General features: G+C 55.6%; 9 protein-coding genes across 9 annotated transcripts; 4 read left to right on the forward strand and 5 right to left on the reverse strand.

Moving 5' to 3' along the window:
- Positions 1-702: 702 nt before the first annotated feature.
- C8Q71DRAFT_466578 (uncharacterized protein) lies at positions 703-2,494 on the reverse strand. Its single transcript, XM_047918723.1, has 2 exons — positions 2,360-2,494; positions 703-2,303 (listed from the first exon to the last, which is right to left on the reverse strand). Exons 1-2 carry the CDS (start codon positions 2,367-2,369, stop codon positions 805-807), a joined length of 1,509 nt encoding a protein of 502 aa, XP_047781526.1. The 5' UTR covers positions 2,370-2,494; the 3' UTR covers positions 703-804.
- Positions 2,495-2,619: 125 nt separating this feature from the next.
- On the reverse strand, positions 2,620-3,782 carry C8Q71DRAFT_855184 (uncharacterized protein; the record flags this gene model as incomplete). The annotated part of the gene is made up of 4 exons (XM_047927152.1): positions 2,620-3,045; positions 3,101-3,234; positions 3,287-3,374; positions 3,426-3,782. 4 exons carry the CDS (start codon positions 3,780-3,782, stop codon positions 2,620-2,622), a joined length of 1,005 nt encoding a protein of 334 aa, XP_047781527.1.
- A 174-nt stretch (positions 3,783-3,956) lies between these two features.
- C8Q71DRAFT_744626 (uncharacterized protein) lies at positions 3,957-5,454 on the reverse strand. Its single transcript, XM_047922955.1, has 4 exons — positions 5,295-5,454; positions 4,532-5,235; positions 4,070-4,471; positions 3,957-4,021 (listed from the first exon to the last, which is right to left on the reverse strand). The coding sequence occupies exons 1-3, from the start codon at positions 5,308-5,310 to the stop codon at positions 4,145-4,147; spliced, it is 1,047 nt and encodes a 348-aa protein (XP_047781528.1). The 5' UTR covers positions 5,311-5,454; the 3' UTR covers positions 3,957-4,021; positions 4,070-4,144.
- A 1,597-nt stretch (positions 5,455-7,051) lies between these two features.
- Positions 7,052-9,473, forward strand: C8Q71DRAFT_855186 (cytochrome P450; the record flags this gene model as incomplete). Its single annotated transcript, XM_047927153.1, has 14 exons — positions 7,052-7,324; positions 7,386-7,500; positions 7,559-7,576; positions 7,632-7,651; positions 7,713-7,724; positions 7,780-7,845; positions 7,904-8,009; positions 8,072-8,217; positions 8,274-8,508; positions 8,568-8,577; positions 8,626-8,919; positions 8,979-9,065; positions 9,127-9,246; positions 9,305-9,473. 14 exons carry the CDS (start codon positions 7,052-7,054, stop codon positions 9,471-9,473), a joined length of 1,671 nt encoding a protein of 556 aa, XP_047781529.1.
- A 208-nt stretch (positions 9,474-9,681) lies between these two features.
- On the reverse strand, positions 9,682-10,632 carry C8Q71DRAFT_795133 (uncharacterized protein; the record flags this gene model as incomplete). Its single annotated transcript, XM_047925592.1, has 3 exons — positions 9,682-9,893; positions 9,946-10,250; positions 10,307-10,632. 3 exons carry the CDS (start codon positions 10,630-10,632, stop codon positions 9,682-9,684), a joined length of 843 nt encoding a protein of 280 aa, XP_047781530.1.
- C8Q71DRAFT_466729 (Oxo-4-hydroxy-4-carboxy-5-ureidoimidazoline decarboxylase) lies at positions 10,508-11,612 on the forward strand. The gene is made up of 3 exons (XM_047918725.1): positions 10,508-10,811; positions 10,882-11,489; positions 11,549-11,612. Exon 2 carries the CDS (start codon positions 10,886-10,888, stop codon positions 11,486-11,488), a length of 603 nt encoding a protein of 200 aa, XP_047781531.1. The 5' UTR covers positions 10,508-10,811; positions 10,882-10,885; the 3' UTR covers position 11,489; positions 11,549-11,612.
- C8Q71DRAFT_466658 (DnaJ-domain-containing protein) lies at positions 11,532-12,750 on the reverse strand. The gene is made up of 5 exons (XM_047918724.1): positions 12,587-12,750; positions 12,477-12,518; positions 12,362-12,423; positions 12,259-12,303; positions 11,532-12,190 (listed from the first exon to the last, which is right to left on the reverse strand). The coding sequence occupies exons 1-5, from the start codon at positions 12,648-12,650 to the stop codon at positions 11,732-11,734; spliced, it is 672 nt and encodes a 223-aa protein (XP_047781532.1). The 5' UTR covers positions 12,651-12,750; the 3' UTR covers positions 11,532-11,731.
- A 929-nt stretch (positions 12,751-13,679) lies between these two features.
- On the forward strand, positions 13,680-16,057 carry C8Q71DRAFT_466856 (cytochrome P450). The gene is made up of 7 exons (XM_047918727.1): positions 13,680-14,175; positions 14,232-14,615; positions 14,685-14,714; positions 14,772-15,225; positions 15,281-15,685; positions 15,739-15,835; positions 15,891-16,057. The coding sequence occupies exons 1-7, from the start codon at positions 13,944-13,946 to the stop codon at positions 15,960-15,962; spliced, it is 1,674 nt and encodes a 557-aa protein (XP_047781533.1). The 5' UTR covers positions 13,680-13,943; the 3' UTR covers positions 15,963-16,057.
- Positions 16,058-16,934: 877 nt separating this feature from the next.
- C8Q71DRAFT_855191 (uncharacterized protein) lies at positions 16,935-18,407 on the forward strand (the record flags this gene model as incomplete). Its single annotated transcript, XM_047927154.1, has 1 exon — positions 16,935-18,407. The coding sequence occupies one exon, from the start codon at positions 16,935-16,937 to the stop codon at positions 18,405-18,407; it is 1,473 nt and encodes a 490-aa protein (XP_047781534.1).
- Between the last annotated feature and the right edge of the window lie 413 nt (positions 18,408-18,820).

Here is an 18,820-nt window from a genome sequence, read left to right on the forward strand (position 1 = left end):
AAACTGCCGCACCGTGCTCACGGTCCGAATCCCCGTCGTTGCATCCTTGTTGCACATTCACTCGGACACACATCTACTACGACGATCAGACAGTATCGTATAATCTAATACGGTCTAGCGGTGTGTGCGAAGTGCAAGGTACCCAGCGCTGGGCGCCAGGCACAAACTGCAGCTGGTAAGTACGATCTCAAGCCACACAAGAGGCTTGATATAATTGATTCAATGGACGTCCAGAGCCATAGGATCATGTTCATTCACCGCTATCAATATTGAACCTTGGGTCAGTTGTCAACTCCAGGCCGGGTCTTGCAATGCGGCCTCCATCATGATACATGAGCGCTGCCTTGTGTTTTCCGCCTGTATGGGTGGTTTGATGACCATTCAACTGGAACTCTGGCGGCAGAGAAGTGTCCCGGGCAATAGAGAAGTCATAAGACGTACCGGCGCCCAAGCAGGATGTTCCCATTGACGTCTTGTGGCAGGATGGCAATGCATCATTCGTACCGGCGCAGCATGTACCAGAACAGTTATAGAATGATATATTAGTACTACGCCCTTCTTTCCAATACAAACAACAATATGAACCGCTCGAGCACTTCATCGCGGTCCTTATGGTGATGATACACCAATGTCGCCCATCTACTCAGACGTGTCCAACAACAAAAGCATCGTCCTTGAGTACGATACTCATCATCCTGGTGGTCATCGGCCGACGATTATGCAAGGCTCCACGCAGCCAAGTTGCTCCTTCAAGGAAGCACCCGATACCAGTAGCCTCACATCTTCGCACAGATGCTGCGATCGTTACGTCTCCGTTGAGACCTGGGAGAGGACATCGACCCGACTCCGCAAGCGCAAGGCAGCCCGACCGTCCAGAAGTCTCTTGAACGCGAGCTCCAGATAGACGCCGGGTAATGACAGCCGCCAAAACGCCGCCACGCACATCGTCTCCAGCTGAGGGCAACGCACCACGATGCCTTCAGCGTCAGGCGCTTCATGCTTGGCTCGTGAGGATCCCGGCGTGAGGGCGATGATCAACGGCGAGAAGAGGTTCACCGCGTCAATATGCGGGTGTGGGACATCGAACTCGATCTTCTTGAGTGCCGGCATTAGGTCAAAGAGCCGTCCCCACTCCGCAGAGTGTGTCAGCCTTGACGTCGGGATCGCCTTCACGGTGAGATGCTCCAGTGCGGACAAGCGCAATACGTCGAACCGCATCGAGGGCTGGCCATGCGGACCGTCGTCCTCTCCATCCATGAGCCAATCAAACGTGGCCACAAAGCGGTCGGCCGGCGACGTCACTGTGAGTTTGAAGCTTGCGTGTACTAAGTCAGTCACGAAGTCGATCTCGGCGTGCTTGATCCTCGACGTGATCGTCTGCAGCGAGGTGCAGTGCGGGGCTTCGCGCTCCGCGACGGCACCGTAGAACATCCACAGACTCACCGACGTCGTAGTCGGAAAGGTGACGTGAGCGAGGGTGTGCAGTACGTCGTCTTGCTTGCCATCGAGGACCAATTGCTTGAGACACGGCAAGTCGATCGGATCCGTCGGGTACGACGTGTTTTTGTCCCAGCATCTTCTGACGAAGCCCAGATTCAGCTCTTGTAGCTCGGGGCACCGCCGAAGGGCTGACAGGAGCTTTGGCACGGAGGTGTGGATCTGGTTTTGCAGGACCAATTTCTTGAGTGTGGAGAACGAGTCGAGGGACACCGGTGCACCGATGACGGTCGCTCGTAACAGCTGGGGCGTCTGACCGCCGAAGAGGGACAGCGTACGAGCAGGCAGAGCCTCCTGCAATACCTCCTGAACGTCCGCATCGATGTAGAGCGTGCGGAGGATAGGCGCAGTCTCCGAGAATTCTTCCATGATGAGTTCGGTGTAGTCGAGGTCGAGGCCAGTCACGACGAAGTACTTGACGCGCCTCGATTGCCCGGCAATCGCGCGCACGACGGGGAGAAGCCCCTCCGCAAAAGTCGTGGATGTCGGCCAGCCTAGGATCTGGACTTCGAGCGGGCGCATATTCGACCGTAGCAGTCTCTCTTGCACAGTAATAATGGTACACCGCTCAGTGACAATGAAGCGCTGCCAAAGCCTAGACATCGAGAGGGCCAAGGCCCTCCACTTCCAGCAAACCTGCGCCACAACGTCGCTCGCGACGACAGGGACACCATATTCCTTGACGGTTGTACCGGCGAGAATGAGAAAGACTTCAGAGAGGAGCTCGAGGGGTAGTTTCGACACAGCCGAGCGGTCCCCACTAGCTGCCGGGTAGTTGGATCGTACCACGGTACTGGGAATACTGACTACAAAGACATCAGGTCACGTCGGTTACTGACGGCCGGAGAATACTAGTACTCACGATGGGGCATTCTTAACTTGTAGATCACAGCGTGAAGTATGCAATTGGGAGGTCGCGGTATGGAGCGATTGCGGGGGACAGGCTGCAGAGTTCAAGAGAGACAGGTTGTGGCGTGTGGCGGCGGCCAAAGTGACCTGTGGCGGCGCGCCACAGCAAGGCTCCCACGTGACCGTGCCACTCGAGAGCAAAGCGGCGGCTCAATTGTCAGTGCTTTGTCCCCAAAGTAACGCGAAGTCAACCCCCGCCTGGCCATGGTAGGCCTAGTCTCCGGTCCATCCCAACCTCCGCAGGTCCTTCCTACATTCCTCCGTTTCTCGCTTTACGCGGGCCATATCCTCGACAACTTGCGCGAAACTGCCGTCTTTACCGCCCACCAAGCTGAGCATTCCATCGTACGCGGCAAGCTGCCCGTCCAGCTCGCGTTCCTCTTCTTCCTGCGTGCGCTGTTTCGCGCGTAATCTCTCCGCCGCGGTAGCAAGCGCACGGCTCATGGTCGCGTTGGGGCGACTCGGAGATGAGTGGCCATACAGCGCGACGTGCGTGCGAGTGCGTATGAGCGATAGCTTGATCAGGGAGGCTTCGATCGTGGTGCTAAGTAGGGCCGCTTCTGCGGTTCTGGGGTCGTTCAGGATAGAAGGGAGGACAGACAGCGCTTCGATGAGATCTTCCTCAAGCCTTGGGTGGATCTGCAAACACATTTCCGTTAAACGAGTAGCAATGGGTGCGGCGAAGGAGGCTAACCTGGTTGATCTCACTGACCAACTGGGAAATGTGCTCTTGGTACATCTCGGAGAGCTTGCGCTCTCGCTCTAAGCTCTCGCCCTGAGCACGGATGCGATCAGGCACCTGCGATGCGGCCTCAAGTCCATTTGGACCTACATCGGAGACTGTTGGTACGAGGAATTTCCGTTGGATGATTCCACATACCAGCTTTTAAGTCGGAGATGAAGTCTGTGACAGAGAGCAGCGTGTCCTTCAGTTCATGGGCGAGTTGTTCTTGACAACGAGGTGTCAACTAGCGGGAGTCAATCATCTCACGGAAGCCTGAGTCAGAGATAATACTCACACGAAGCGACGATGCACCAAACCTCTTTACATCTTGTTCAGAAAGTCCTCCGAGGAGTGAGGGATGCGAGGAACACATAGGCTGAGAGTCTGACAATGCTGTCCCGACCGTGCCCTGGTCCTCGGCTTGCGGGTCATGACTCTCGCCATCACGCTCATTAGAGTCTGATACAGGGATAGCGGAAGTATATGTGAGGCCCTCGATTAGCTTGCGACTCTCGTCATGAGGAAGACGTCGAGCAGTCTTTTGTAGGTGTTCACTGAGGATCTTGGCGCAGATGTAAGTCGTCCGGGCTGACGTAGCGACCGACTCTTGGTTGAACGCGTCATCAGTGGCACGACCATCCGTATGGCCCATCATTGGCTCGAATGTAGGTGCCTTGGAAATGCCAGTACGATGCATGCGATATTCGAAGCAGACTCACGAGATGGGAGAAGGAGGTAGAGAGGAAAACGCGTTACGTCACGCGTGCGTGACAGCTGCACGAATTGAACAGATGACGCTGGTCACTGCTTCGTTCAAACCGTTACCCGGGTACCCCTGTGTTACCCACTTCTTCACATGTCTCGAAACCTCCTGCAAACAACCGTCCACTAGTAGGTCCAACATGAGAGGTTCTTGTGGTAAGACTTAACCGCTATAAGAGATCTCGAATGACGGAACATGGAGACCCTATCCAAGACTCGAGTTGGCATGTCAGCCTAGTAGTACAGTGATTATCATTCCTCGCCACTCTCATCGACCCATTCCTCGTCACTCGTCCCGAACAACCCTTCCTCTGTGATATGGCCATCTGCCCATGCCTCTTTCTTGACCTTCAGCTTCACCCGCCCCTGACTTCCGCCACCATCAAAGTCCAATGTCCACTCGAGTGTCAGCATGTTTTTTTCATGCCCATCAGGCGAAGCGACAGCGTCCTCGCTGACCCATGTATATCCGACCTTCAGAATCACGAGAACGACAATCGTGAAGAAGCCCCAGCCCAGGCGCGTTATCTCGTAGGGCGGCTCTCTGCGATGGACGCACGGAGGTCGGAACGTGGGATGCTATCGAATGTTCAGTGAGTAGGTGGCTGACTGAAACCGATGACAGACAACGGCACTCACCAATAACATCCGCACCTCTTCGATGATATATGTGTTACTTGGTCGCACGAAGAACGTCCATTGGTGAGCGTTATAGCCGCCCTCGCCCGGGTTCCTGAGCTTATGTGTGTTTCCCAGATGGATTGTGAGGGTCTCGACGGTCGCATTCTCTCCCTCTCCCACCTCGGATTCCTCCGTCTCTTCTGCCCTATCCAAATACGTCTGAGGATACCGAGTTCGCAGGTCCTCGTCCTTTGTAGCGTCCAAGATTGTGGTCGTAAGTGTCCTGCACATTGGGCACTTGACCTCATCGGAGGGCGGCGCAGGATCTCCGGAAGATGTGGAGATAGGCAAGATGACCATCTCCGAGCTCACAGAGATGTCTGCCCAGCGCGCCATACAAGATTGACATGCGCTATGTTTGCACGGTGTCGTCACAGGCTTGTAAAGCAATAGATGACAGATTGGACATAGGTCGTCCTCCGCTACTTTCTCCGACTGTGAGGGCTCGGCATGAGGTGATGAAGAGGGGGTATCATGAGTTGTTTCGTCCAGGGCATCTCCGTTCGTTGCGGCTTTACCCTCCTGCGCACCCTGCGATGTTGTCGAGCGCCCCCCTCTTCGTTCGAGGACCGCGACATAGCACGCTTGCGAACTTGACGGGGCATAGTAGCAGACGAGGAGCAAATGCCCACACTCTTGACTAGTACTTTCTACTTTAGCCCCTACATTCGCTGACTGAGCCTTCCGAATTTCAATCGGCCGGAGTAAGGAGCGGGCGAACCTCCGCCGAAGGGCATGACCGTGACGCCGGTATGTGGAGCCCTGGACGGGTCAGTGAAGAGCGCGGTATGCTGTAAATATGAGGGAGTAACAATGCGGTACAGTCGGCATCAAGGATATGTATGGCAAGCAGGACGATGCTCGGCGAGGACCAGGCGAGGACGCAGTGCCATATAATAAAGTACAGCGGCCGTCCATGAGTAGTACTAGTAAGTATGGTGGTGGTTTAATTTTGGTTATGTAAAATTTAGTACGTTAATTACTTAGTATTGGCCCTCAGCTAATGCCGAACCAATACACAAGTAACAAATGTTGTCACTCCGCTAGCTTGTGTCAGTCGGCGCCAAGTCGGCGCTCCTACTGAACGGTTCTACGTGAAATACTGTATTCATCTGCCAATCTGCCAGTGCATGGGTCTACCTGTACTTACCACACATTTCGGCGTCCGAAGCTCCCTTGCAACTGGATCTAACTGGATCGCATGTCTGGCCCGGGGATGAGCTTCGGGGGGACTCATGACTCACTGGGGCTAGCATTCCTCCGAAGGAACTCAGCTTCTGATCTACTTAGACCGTTTGCTGTCAACGTATGCCGCATCGGTGAGTTCTACGATTCGATTACCGGATGCACGTCTATTCTTCAGAGCCTACACATGTTTAGGATATCACGTCAACATGAAGTTCAGATTATGGGGCTACTATTCACTTAGTACCATTGAGCGACTCTGAGGAAGGGCGCTGGCGCTCCCCACTGTTGATGTTGACATCCGTGTCTGGTGGATCAGCTTCGTGTTCTGTTTGGTTACAAGCACAGTGGTTGGTTGAGTGATCCTATCAGTCGTTCAAGATGAGCGTGTTCTGACTGTATTGAATTCTATCACTGCCTAGACTCAGAGCCAGTCACGGTGTTTGTGGAACGGAGCCGGAGCCGGTCAAGGTAATCTCGCCCTACACTGGCCAATGTACAGTGCTTACCTTAATGGTGGCTCCATCTATGCAGAATGTCTGTCGTCGACTAGACATCGTGGGATACAGTATATCAGCCCACCGGCGCAGACTGCCATCGCCGACATGTCTGGCCTGTTTAATTCCGCCTGGCTGCGAGCTTCTTTAAAGGGCTTCTGATTGTAACTGTGTTACTCCTACGGCCCGTTCAGGTGCCGTACTTGCGGACGGCTGCGTAACTTCCCACCTTGTCCGGAGTACCCGGGTATGTCTTGAAATTTCGACTTGCGGGGACGGCATACAACTACATTAAGTTGTCTGAATCTGTCTCGACACATGACTCCTCGCTCAAATCTAAGCCTGCAGCAGCTACGTATCAGCATTGTAGGCGTTGCCACTGAAAGCACTTTTGGCATGACGCTCTCCACTGCATATCGGCGCCACAAGATACTACACTACCATACCCGTGATGGCAACATGAGCGGGAGGTCATGCTAATGACAGGATTTCATAACTGCCACGCTCTGCACGCCGTGTCAGCGTCCTCCCTCTTCCAACCATTCACAGGTATTTGTGTTGGATAGCTTCTCCCGTGAGTGACTTCTATGGTGGATTCCTACCTGCAGACATCCCTGCGAAAAAAGAGTTATATTGTACATAAACTGAAGGTTCGCAACGTCATACTACAGGTCCTAGGACGCGTCTACGCTCGGCAACTTCGACTTCGTTCTCGGATCAAACTGCGCACTAGCTGCGGGGTCCGTACTATTTCAAGCCTGCGGTGAACTTTTGCAGCGCCTCATCCTATTCAGCCATGCTCGACATCCGAGTCCTTGCCCATCTGAAGGTGTTCTCCACTGTATACCTGCAAGTCGCTGGTGCAGTCCTAGCTGCGTATGTTGCTTGGAAGCTAGGGCGCATCATTGCCGCGCCGTGCAGGTCTAGCCTGCGCAACCTGCCAGCCCCGCCGTCTCCTAGCTGGCTCTATGGTAACCTCAAAGAATTGACGGCTGCCGAAGCACGCCCGCTCCACGAGAGCTGGGTAGAGCAATACGGACACACTCTCACCTACAAGGGCTTGTTCAATGTGAGCGTTTCGTCCGCGATAACGCTCGTGAGCTTGAACTTGCTCGCTGATAGTCCTGTAGGCGAACGTATTGTATACTGTCGATACGAGGGCCCTTAACCACATCCTCAGTCACTCCGCCGATTACTGGAAGCCACCGGCTGCCCGATACGGTTTGTCCACAGTGGTCGGAAAAGGTAGAACATTCTAGCTTCAGCAACGCAACGAATCCGCAGTTCACCATTGATTATCCAGGCCTGGTCTTTGTCGAGGGTTAGACCTTCATTCAGCATGATTCACCGTTCGACTGACATACATGTATACTAAGGCGATCAGCACCGGCAGCAAGTAGGTTTTGTTCATTTCAGTGCCGTTACATGAGGCCTGACGACTGCATTACTCCGTGTAGAGACGCGTCATGGTGCCTATACAAGCTATTGTCTTTTCCGTATAGTACCTAACGCATATTCGCCCAGAACCCAGCGTTCGGGCCAGCTCAGATAAGGGAGCTCACGGATGTCTTCGTGCTGAAGGCCATCGAGGTAAACTATCAGGGCTACCCAGAGTCTTTGCGTCACTGACACGGCCATGCATATGTAGCTCGCCGACTACTGGAAAGATCTCATCTCCGAGACCGGAGAACCCGCGCGCGTCGAAGTCATCGAGGGACTGTCCAAGATGACTCTCGACGTGATCGGCCTCGCAGGTAAATTTTTGCGTGGCTGCTTTAGTACGCCATGCGGTACAGCTCCTGATACTGTGCTGCAGGATTCAATTACGAATTCGACGCGCTGAACGTTGACGGTAAGACGAGCGAGCTGCATGCTGCCTTCAGAGTGATCTTTGGCAAGGCGACGAACGCGCCGTCTGTCTTTAGCTTCCTCAGGTTCCTGTTTCCACCTCTGCGGTTCATCGTGCGTCATACGCTCTCCGTCGCGGTCGAACGCAGAATTCTAACCACGAAGCGCAGCCCACCCCTAGTGGGAGACGAGCTAACCGAGCCAAAGCAATCATGCGCAACGTCGGCCTGCAGCTCATCCGTGAGAAGAGGGCGGACATCACTGGCTCAGCCAGCCACGGCGAGAAGGCAGACGAGAAGCATGTGGACCTAGAGAGCCGCGACTTGTTGACGCTCCTCATCAAGGCTAATGCGGGCTTGGACATCCCAGAGAACCAGCGGCTGTCTGATGAGGACATCCTTGCCCGTACGTCCTGCCGTTACCCTGCTTCGATACGCTCCGAGTCGCTGACTAGGCCGTATTAGAGGTGCCGACGTAAGTACGCCTACACGCCGCTCTCCCAGTCCTCTCACACTGCCCTAGCTTCCTCGTCGCCGGGCACGAGACGACGAGCAACGCCACAGCCTGGGCGCTCTACTCCCTTGCGGTCGCGCCGGAGATACAAGAGAAGCTGCGCGAGGAGGCGTACAGTCTCCCCACGGAGAACCCGACGATGGACGAGCTGCAGGAGCTCCCGTACCTCGACGCCGTCGTGCGCGAGACGCTGCGCCTGCACGCGCCCATCCCGAGCACGCTTCGCATGGCGGTCAAGGACGACCTCATCCCGCTGAACACGCCGTTCACGGACGTGCATGGGCAGGTGCACGATGCTATCAAGTACGTCCGAGCCGTGGTTGTGTCGATTGCGGAAGCGTGCTGACGGGTCTTTGTGCTAGGATCGACAAGGGTACCACGATCGACGTACCCATTCTTCAGCTGAATACGTCTAAGGTTATATGGGGGGAGGACGCTCACGAGTTCAAGTACGGTCTTCTTCGGCTGTCGGCTTGGGCTGGAATTGCGCTCACAATCATCTATATGTAGGCCCGACAGGTGGGAGCACACGCCTGAGGCAGCGCAGCACGTCCCGGGTGTGTGGAGCAACATGATGACCTTCCTGGGAGGTCCGCGCTCTTGCATCGGCTTCCGCTTCGCCTTGGTCGAGTAAGTCCGTTCCTACTGCCCCATTTGATTTCGTGATGCAAGCATTGCCACACGCTAGGATGAAGGCGTTGTTGTTCACGCTCATCCGCACATTCGAATTCGAGCTTGCCCTGCCAAAGGAGGAAATTGTGCGGCAGCGAGCAGCGATCCAGCGCCCGATCGTCCGGGGCGAGATGGAGAAGGGCAGCCAGCTGCCGATGCTGATCAAAGTGCACAAGCGTGTCTGATGGTTGGGGACAGAACTCGGAATTGTGCATATGCTATGGTGTATGGCATACATGTATTATATCGCTACTGGCTCGGTTGTACACGGAATACATCAGTCTTCGTCTTCGTCAGGAATAATGATACACGGGCTATCCCATCGTCAGCAGGTGAAGTCGACCAAACATACCGGTCCATACTCCACTTCCTCTATTCCCAGAGTTGGCAGACCTAAACACCATAGCCGATACCGAATATATCCTGTTTCGGTTCCTCGAACGGATTGGTGTCGGTGTCGTCATCGACTGACAATTTCTGCTGAAGCGCCGCCGCAAGGTCGGCCGGGCCCCGCATAGTGCCCTTCGTGGACTCGGTGAATACAGATAGGCCTCTGGGTTCCACTGGAGTCATCGTGTTCGTCCGTCGAGTAGGAATGGATTTCCCTGTGAACCAATGTATTCAGCATGCGATAGCATGAGTAACGTGAAAACATACGGAGGCTCTTCACGAGGTCATAACCCTTTAACCGCTCCTTGTCGCATGCAGGACTCACAGACGAGCCCTCGTCAACAGCGACGTAGTCAACCCTCTTCGCCCGCAGGAACTGTTCATCTAGGGTCCACGGTGCCTCCGGCACGATCTCGTCCACCCACCGACAGTGTCGCAGCACCTCGCACCTGTCCACATGCGGCCATATGATGGGAGTGTGATGCGCCTCACAGAGGTCGTCTGCCAACACGCCGACCATCAGGTGTACGCTCGGGAAGGAAAGCTTGGCCTGGCGCAGCTGCAGGGCATCTCTTCGTCGCGGTAAGACTCGCACTGACGGCACACGGCGGAGCGGTCGTCGACTCACCTAGCTTGGAACGGGTCGAACACACCGTCTACATACACCCGCACGGTGCGTAGCTCGCCGTCCGAACCGCGCTTGAACGCAGGCGCGGCAGCGGGGACAGCCTTCTGGACGTAGTCCTGGATGTCGTCTGCGGTCAGCGCGATGGTGTCGAACCGCTCCTGGGCAGCCGGGAGGGGCGCGGGCTCGCGGAGGGTGGCTGCGCCGCCGGCCACGTGACCGAGGTCGGCGATGCTGGACTCGAGGGACTGGTGGCCGTCGGAGATGACATCGTAGTCGGAGAGGTCGTCGCTGGAGAGCACGGACATGACGTCGAGCGAGCGGCGCATGGCCAGGTGCGTTCAAGCTGGTGGGGGTGGAAACAATCCCAGGCTGGGCACGAGGCGGGTCAAGAGGCTCGCGGAGCGTGAATAGGCGCGCTCGTCCTTGTCCCCGCGATCAATCAGACGTCCTGTCCTCCCCAGTCGTTCGAGACAGCGGCCCGCCGAGCGCAAGCTTATCGCCTGATGTACGTGTAGTAGTACTCTGCCATCCAGCCTGTCTCAACGCTACACAGCCTGAGTAACTGGACTGCGTAGCACCATGACCGCTCTACCGCCCTTCCAAGACGTCCTCGAGAGCAAGGCCGAGAAGGATAGCCCGCTTGCGACCACACTCACCCTCCTCTTCGAGTCCTCGCCCATCCTCTACTCCGATCTACTTCCGGGAGTTGCGACCTACATCGCGTCCGCCCCATCTAAGCCAGCGTCGTACGGCGAACTCATCGACGCGACACTCGTAGTCGCGTCCAAGTGGGACCCCACTCTCAAGGCGAGCTTCATCGCAGGCCATCCGCGCATCGGCGAGGTCAGCGGGCTATCGCGCCTCAGTAAGAAAGAGCAAGCGGCCCGCGCTACGCCGCCTGAGGTGCTTGCCCGCCTCACGCACCTTAATGCGTGCTACGAGCACCGCTACCCTGGTTTGCGCTATATCACGTTCGTCAACGGGCGGTCGCGGGCGGAAATCAAGGACGAGATGGAGGGTGTGCTGGGGCTAGAGCACTCCCTCAGTCCCGATCAACCACCTGTCGAGACGGTGGGCAGCGTAGAGGCCGGCAGCGAAGAATGGACCAAGGAACTCGAGAGAGCGGTGGGCGACCTGGGCAAGATCGCACACAGCAGGCTCAAGGCGTTGGGAGCTGCTTAGAGTGAGTCTCACGGGACTAGAAAGCGCAGATACGACTGACTGGACCTAGCTTTGGTGCAGATCTACAATGAATTGTGACATAGCAATGTACAGGTGTCGCTTGCGAGGGAGGGGGTATTGTTGACAACATCAGCGTCAGTAAGTCCGATAAATACCAGAATAAGATCTAGCACCCGGGATGGATGGGTCAAAGGTACACAGGCTCGCTCTGCGACGCACGCATCGGCGGCCTCTCTGTCTTCTTCATTCTCTCCGCTTGCCGCTATATCCGGATATTTCAGCCTCGAGATTTGCGAAATATATATGTCCACCTACGCGGAGCACTTCCTTCCTCCGTATCTCCCACTCAGGGTTCAGCTTTCTCAAGTCCCGAAGCATCTCCTCAGCCATGTCATATGACTCGGTGCGCATGCTCGCCTCCTCCCTCCGCTCGGCCTCCCTCTTCGCAGTGAGCTCCTCCTCCAGCGCGCGCACGCGTTCCTGGTACCTCAACTCGGCCTTGGCCATCGTCTCCTGGTAGCGCCTCTGACTCGCGAGGACCTCCTCGCGCAGGGCACGCATCCGCTCCTGATGGCGCAGCTCTGCCTGCCGCGCCCACTCGGCGCGCTCCTTCGCAAGCTTCGCCTGCGCGAGCTTGGTCTGCATCTCGCCCATGTTGACGTTGACGTGTCTGCGGAAGTATTCGAGTCCATTGTCGTAGGCCTGTGCGGGTCGGTGTCATTAGAGTTCAGGGTTCGCTGCACATGTTTGGACTGGGAGAAGCAACATACGCGGCGCTTCGCCGGATCACTGAGGACCTCGAACGCTGTGTGGACCTGCAAGACGTGGAGAGCGCGTCAAGTGCAATCGCACACGATGTTAGAATCTACGGACCTCTCTGAAGCGTGCCTTTGCAGCTTCGATCTCGGCTTCGGGCGTGCCTAATGGCAGTTTGTCTGCGAAGCCTGTGAACACCATGCCCTCGCCTCCTCCAGAAAATTCGCCTCACCTGGGTGTGTCTGCAATGCTTTCAATTTATACGCCTTGCGAACTTGCAGGCAGAAGAAAGCGCACATCAGGTCCACCCCAGGAATGCCGTAAAGTCGAATCACAACGCACCAGCATCGGCGGAGGCGGATTGGGTGATCCCCAGCGTATCATACAACGAGCGACCTGTGGCCATCTGGCCTGATAGTGTTGCGAGATGTATCCAGGATGGGGCGAACGGGCGTGTGAAGGAGGGTAGCGCGGCGTGAAGGGTGGGAGGTTGAGAGCAACGAGCCGCACCTCCTGCCGCCGCGTAGCGATCAATGTTCGAATTGCAGCGCGGTCACGTGCACGCGCCTCATGTTGCGACGCGTCGCGCTCGGCCGGCCCGTTACGGTGTCGGACGGGGACGCCGATTAGATCTGAGATCTGAGCGATGGCTGTCTGGGCGCCTCCGCAATGCAAATCGCAGTTGCCACTGCCATGCCTGGTCATTCACCACCTCGATACATGCCGCTCGCCAGCGTCCGCCTTACATGACAAGCTGCGCTGACTACCTGTGGACCCTTTGCGGCTCTGCCGACACAATGCGATAGCGGCACTAGGGCTGGGCACCCTTCTACATGACGTTGACACGTATTCTCAACTTCCGCCGCAAGTGCTCGGGATCATGGTGGACAGGAATGCATATCACTCTTACCGTCCCCGTCGCACCGGTGAGTATCCATTGGATGCTACGTGACGTCTCTACTCGGCCATCCATTCGGGCGCACCTCACACATACAAGCCATAGGAACAGCCCATGACCAGCGTACACTTCACACGCTGCGTTCTTCTGCATTGTCCCCGACACCGAAAACGCTGTTGCATTCAATCATCCCGGGTCCGACCTTGCGTTCTTCGGCAAATGTCAAACAGGCTGCGAGACACTGGGCCCGTCGCCGAGAGTCTCGGTGAAGTGAGTAATCTCGTTTGTACGGCCGGTAGCGGGGAAAGTGCGAGACGTCGTTATGAGGCCAGATTTGAAACACTGAGGCGCGGTGTCGGACGGCTGGCGAGGAGGCGGCGGCCCAATGAATCACACAATCTTCGGGTGACGGCTGCCCGCAGGTTCGCACGAGAAGTCTCATACAATGGTCAGCACTTCGTCGTCCCGACCGAGTAGGTGCTTCTCATACCGAAATCGTCGATAGACTCTATCCAATTCGCAAAGTCGAGCCTCCTGATCCTTGCGCTCTTTAGAACTTCTCATATCCGACCATCACGCATGGCTACATCTGCGCAGTCTCAGCGCCTGTACTCACCTCCATTTGCTTCCAGTCAGTAGGATCTACATCCCGACCCTGCAATTTCAGTGATACGGAACCACACACAACATGTTACCTCAGCGGAATCGCCGGCAGTATAAAGCCTGTGAGAGTACAAGGATCTCGTCGCGGTGCTTCCCTACTCCCTCCAGCCAAGGCGACGTATCTGATCGCGAGGCAACATGCCGGTCATTCAGCAGGTGACCTCTGAACTTTCCAACAACCCTCTCCTTTTGCTAGCTGTTCTTCCGGCGGCGTTCATCTTAGTTCGCGTTATCACTTACTTCAAGGATGCTTCCGGGTTGCGCTCGTATCCAGGTCCATTCCTCGCCAAGTTCACTGATGCCTGGATGTTCTGGGTAGTCAGCCACAACCGATGGTCAAGCGCAGTTGATGAAATGCACCGTAAACACGGTATGTATACCAGTGGCGATTGTAGAATGACTAACCACAACGCGTGCGTGCTTCAGGCCCCTTTGTTCGTCTCGCTCCGAACTACGTCTCCATCTCCGACCCAAAGGCACTCGACGCGATCTACGGCCACTCAGCTGGCCTCATGAAGGCGAGCTTTTATGACATCTTCGCCAACTTCAGCGTCCGCAACATCTTCAACACCCGATCGCGCACGGAGCATGCCCGTAAGCGGCGCGCGGAAGCGCACATGTTCGCGCCCCAGAGTATTCGTGCTGTCGAGCCTCTCTCGCACGTACACGTTGCCGAGTTCCTCCGTCAGTGGGATCATCTGGCCTCCCGCGTGCAGGAGTCTCAGCATGGTGGCGGCCCCCTCAAAGGCCAGCTCGGATCGGGCGCCTGGAGCGTGGAGAACGGTTGTGTTTGGTTTGACTGCATGCCTTGTACGTATCATGATTGCGTGATACTGCTGCTTCGCACAACTTGATTTTAACCTCGTACTTCTTGCTCAGGGATCAACTTCTGGGCATTCGACACTATCGGTAGGTTGTCTCCACTGACGCAGAGGGGTAGTGCTCATATCCTCGGCCTTGGTCCAGGCGACCTCGCATTTGGTCTTCCCTTCGGCATGCTCAAGTCTGGTAGGGACACTGCCAGAGTCGCAAAGAACCCTGAAGAAGGCTTCAGGGCAATCGAGAAGATCACTGAAGGGTCTGGCAAGCTCGACATCGAGGAAGAAGACATACCATACGTCGAGAATCTCAGTACGCGCGCCGAAATAAACGCCTGCCTCGGGTGGCTGCCGCGCGCATGGCAGGTCATCTTGCCGCGGATACCTGGCAGCGGTTTCAATAGCTACTCCGATGCGAGTAAGAAGCTGGCGTCTCTGTCTATCATGGCCGTCGCGCGCCGCCTGGCCAACCCGAGCGGCAGACCAGACATGCTCCAGAAGCTGCTGGAGGCGCGGGATGACGAGGGCAAGCCGCTGAGTCCAGTCGAATTGAGCGCAGAGGCTTTCGTGTTGATCGTCGCCGGCTCCGACACCATTGCCAAGTAAGCATTTCTTACACTGTGGAGATTGCCGCCCTGACTGTATTATTGAAACCAGTACGACGTGTGCTACAACATACTATCTTGCTCGCGACCAGCGCGTGCAGGCTAAGCTGCAGGCTGAGCTGGATGCTGCCCTGGCGTCTGTCGACTCCGAGGTCGCCCCATACGACGTCGTCAAGGATCTACCTTACCTCGACGCAGTGATACACGAGGGGCAGCGCCTACATGCAACCATAGGTGCCGGGTTGCCTCGGGAGGTCCCCGCTGGCGGTGCCACTATCCTCGGGCATCATTTGAAGGAGGGCACATGGGTCAGCGTTCCGATCTACCATCTGCATAGGGCCGAGTCTATCTGGGGCCCGGATGCGTCCGAGTTCCGTCCTGAGCGCTGGATCGAGGCTAGTCCAGGAAGGAAGAAGCAGATGATGGAGGCCTTTGTGCCGTTCTCCATCGGTCCTCGGTAAGGGTTTGACGAGGATCTGTCACGGTTTGGTCACTGACGGCGGCGACTAGGGCATGTATCGGGCGCAGTCTTGCTATCATGCAGCTCCATATCATCGTCGCTACGTTGTTCCGCCGGTACGAATTTGCTCTGAAGTCTGATGCTCCGGTAAGTAGAGTCGAATGCCTAGCCGTAGCTTCAACTGAAGGACTTTTCTGCACAGCTTCAGATCCGCGACGTTCTCGCCCGGAGGCCGCTCGAATGCTTGGTTGGCATGAAACGCAGGAAGATTTGAGGCTATCGGTGCGAGTGAGTCCAAGGTTCAGCGCATACCAATGTGCGGATGTGGCTGAGACTGTACGGTTTCCAGCAATACGCCATCCCATATTAGTAAGTCGTAACCTGCACTCGTACTTACGTTTTCTCTGTGCTATACGACCGAAAATATCACTGTGCACTGTGCTGCGCATTTTGAACCGGAGGCATCATAAAAACATGTTTGCTCGATTCGCAACTCGCTGCGTCACCGAGAAGTACAGCGCCAGTAACGACACGGTTTGCTACTACCTGATGAAATACACACGAAGCAGGTTCATTGTACGTTGGTCGGATACAGACCAACCAAACCACCAATTGACATACAAATTTATTCCCCGAGGTACGTCGGTGAATTTGTCCTGGGCATAGATCAGTAACATCAACAAATACATAGGACTAAGTTTGCATTATAGCAGGCAGTGAGAACATCTTTAGACACCCGGCGATTAGCCCACGGGCTCCATTATCATGATAACTCGAAGCTTCCCGGGAACCGCGATGTGAGCCTAGCTCGGCAAGTATATTAAGGCAAATGAGAAATACGTCGTACGTCGATTCTACCGATGACTTCAATCACTGTCCTATTGACTCTGAATTCGTAAAAGTGAAACACTGATGAGTAGTTGTGGTGATGAGATCATAAGGTCTCACTCAAACTGGGGGGTAGACCATTGTCTGACGGTCTGGTCCGACTGGTCGATACACGCTCACGTGATCATGGCCAAAGCCTTTGTGCAGGGCCACCCGTATGAAAGGCGCACGCCACTCGCGATTACTCCCCTTCTCTGTTCTCCCCCGGTCTCTGTTCTCCCGTGTCTGAACCTGTAACCGTCAATACTCATTCGTGCGTGTACGACAACTCTCAATCATCGACGAGATATCATTTGTACTTCAGTAAGTCATCTAGTCGCGCTTCCATCTCGCGTCGCAGACTGAATCCTTTGTAGCTATGGAGTCTATTGTCCTCAACCGAGACAATGCACGCTACTTCTTTCATGATCCCTCCCCTATAACAAGGCTTCCGGTCGAGCTCCTCGAGGCCATCTTCATGCTCATCTGCGATCAGGACAACGACGCTGACACCAATGTGGCCACCGCCAGCGATATCGTTGCGCAAGTCTGCCATCAATGGAGACGAGTAGCTCTGGCACGATCGCGGCTATGGCGCAGAATTGTGGTCGATCACAAGACCACGCTATGGATGGTGGAAGAGTGGCTGCGTCGCTCGAGGGCAGCGCCGCTATTGGTGAAGGTCGTCGGTTCATCCGCCGCCACAGACGTTCTCCCAATTGTTCGCGTTATCTCTACACACAGCAACCACATAGAACGCTTCGAGCTGTCGGGATACCCCTTGGACAAGACCGTCGACATCCTTGCTGAATTCCAACAACCGGCTCCCATTCTCGAGTCTATTTATCTACAAGCAGACGTCGACGTCGCCGAACCACCCCGTACACTCGCCGCGGCGAGAGCTGCATGTCCCTTCAACGGACGAATGCCAGCACTCAGACATGTCACCATCGTCAGCATACCACTGTCGCTAGCGACCTTCTCAGGCCTAACAAGCTTGGACCTACGGGATCAAGCCAGCCTTTCTACTGCGGAGCTGTTGGCGGTCCTAAGCCAGTCACCGAATTTGGAGTCCCTCCTCATCGGGATCGTCGACTGTACGTGGTCAGACGACACTTTGTATCCGACGACTACTATTGAACTCCCAAACCTGCGAGACCTGTGCCTTGCTGGGCTGCAAGACGAGGTACTCCATACCCTCGCTCACATCCGGTTTCCGCGGACGACGGAGGTCGATTTACGCCTGGTCGGCTACTCGATCTCAAGTCAGGACATTACGCGGCAATGCCACTCGTTGCAAGCCATCACGTCGGGAGTACACGAAGTCTTCCTGGTGTACACGGAATCTGCCGACAACGAAAGCTACGTTGTCTGCATGTCGTCTCCGGATGCAAGACTGGTGGTTAGCTGGGAGTGGGATATAGAACACGAAGACGACGCTGAGGATGGTCAGCCGTCAATCAATTTCGAGCTGATGTACCTTCCCGCGGTGAAACACGTCCGTATCATTGGTCTCGCCCAGTCGGCCAGTATCTCGCAGGCGGAATGGCGACGCCTCCTTCACCTGATGCCCTCACTCCAAAGTATCGAGTTCGCTGTGTCGCCCGAACCTTATACCCGTTTGGAAGTGCTGTCTCCAATGCTGGATGCATTGTCGCAGCCGATAGCACTCCCCGATAAACCAGAGGATCACCGACTTCGATGTCCTTGCCTCAAGACCGTGTGGCTCTCGAATGCAAGCTGGGGATTACCGGACGCTGATATGAAGCGAGCCTTCTCAGCATATGTCGGGACTCGTTCGCGCTATGCCAGGGTCGAGCATGGATTCCGAGTTGACTTCTCAACTCGATGATTGGACGGAATGGGCCACAGGCGGTGAGATGGATGCCATCTCTGGCGATACCGCACGACCGCGGGTATGTACGACCGGCGCATCAGCCGCACGTGCGAGCGTGCGCGGGCGATGGTCTGCGCAGCGCAAAATAAGACAACGCGCTGGATGGTTTGAAGCCAAGGCAACGCGGAGACGGAGTGGGAATGGGTTACTGACAATGAAAAGCATAGTGTCATCGACTCGGAGGAGGAACCTCATTCGAGGTAAAGGACGAGGGAAACTCAAAGTGGAAGCTTTGCTACACATCTCCGGCGGAATTCTTCATCGCTGATGAAGAAAATCATCTCATTTGCAATCCAAGGATGTCTATCATCGTTGTACCGCGCACAGTTCTAAACATGTCTAATGTAATTGTACTATCCTCAATCACG

Source organism: Rhodofomes roseus (genome assembly GCF_022264815.1).
Source record: "Rhodofomes roseus strain CIRM-BRFM 1785 chromosome Unknown C8Q71scaffold_5, whole genome shotgun sequence".
NCBI classification, from domain to species: domain Eukaryota; kingdom Fungi; phylum Basidiomycota; class Agaricomycetes; order Polyporales; family Fomitopsidaceae; genus Rhodofomes; species Rhodofomes roseus.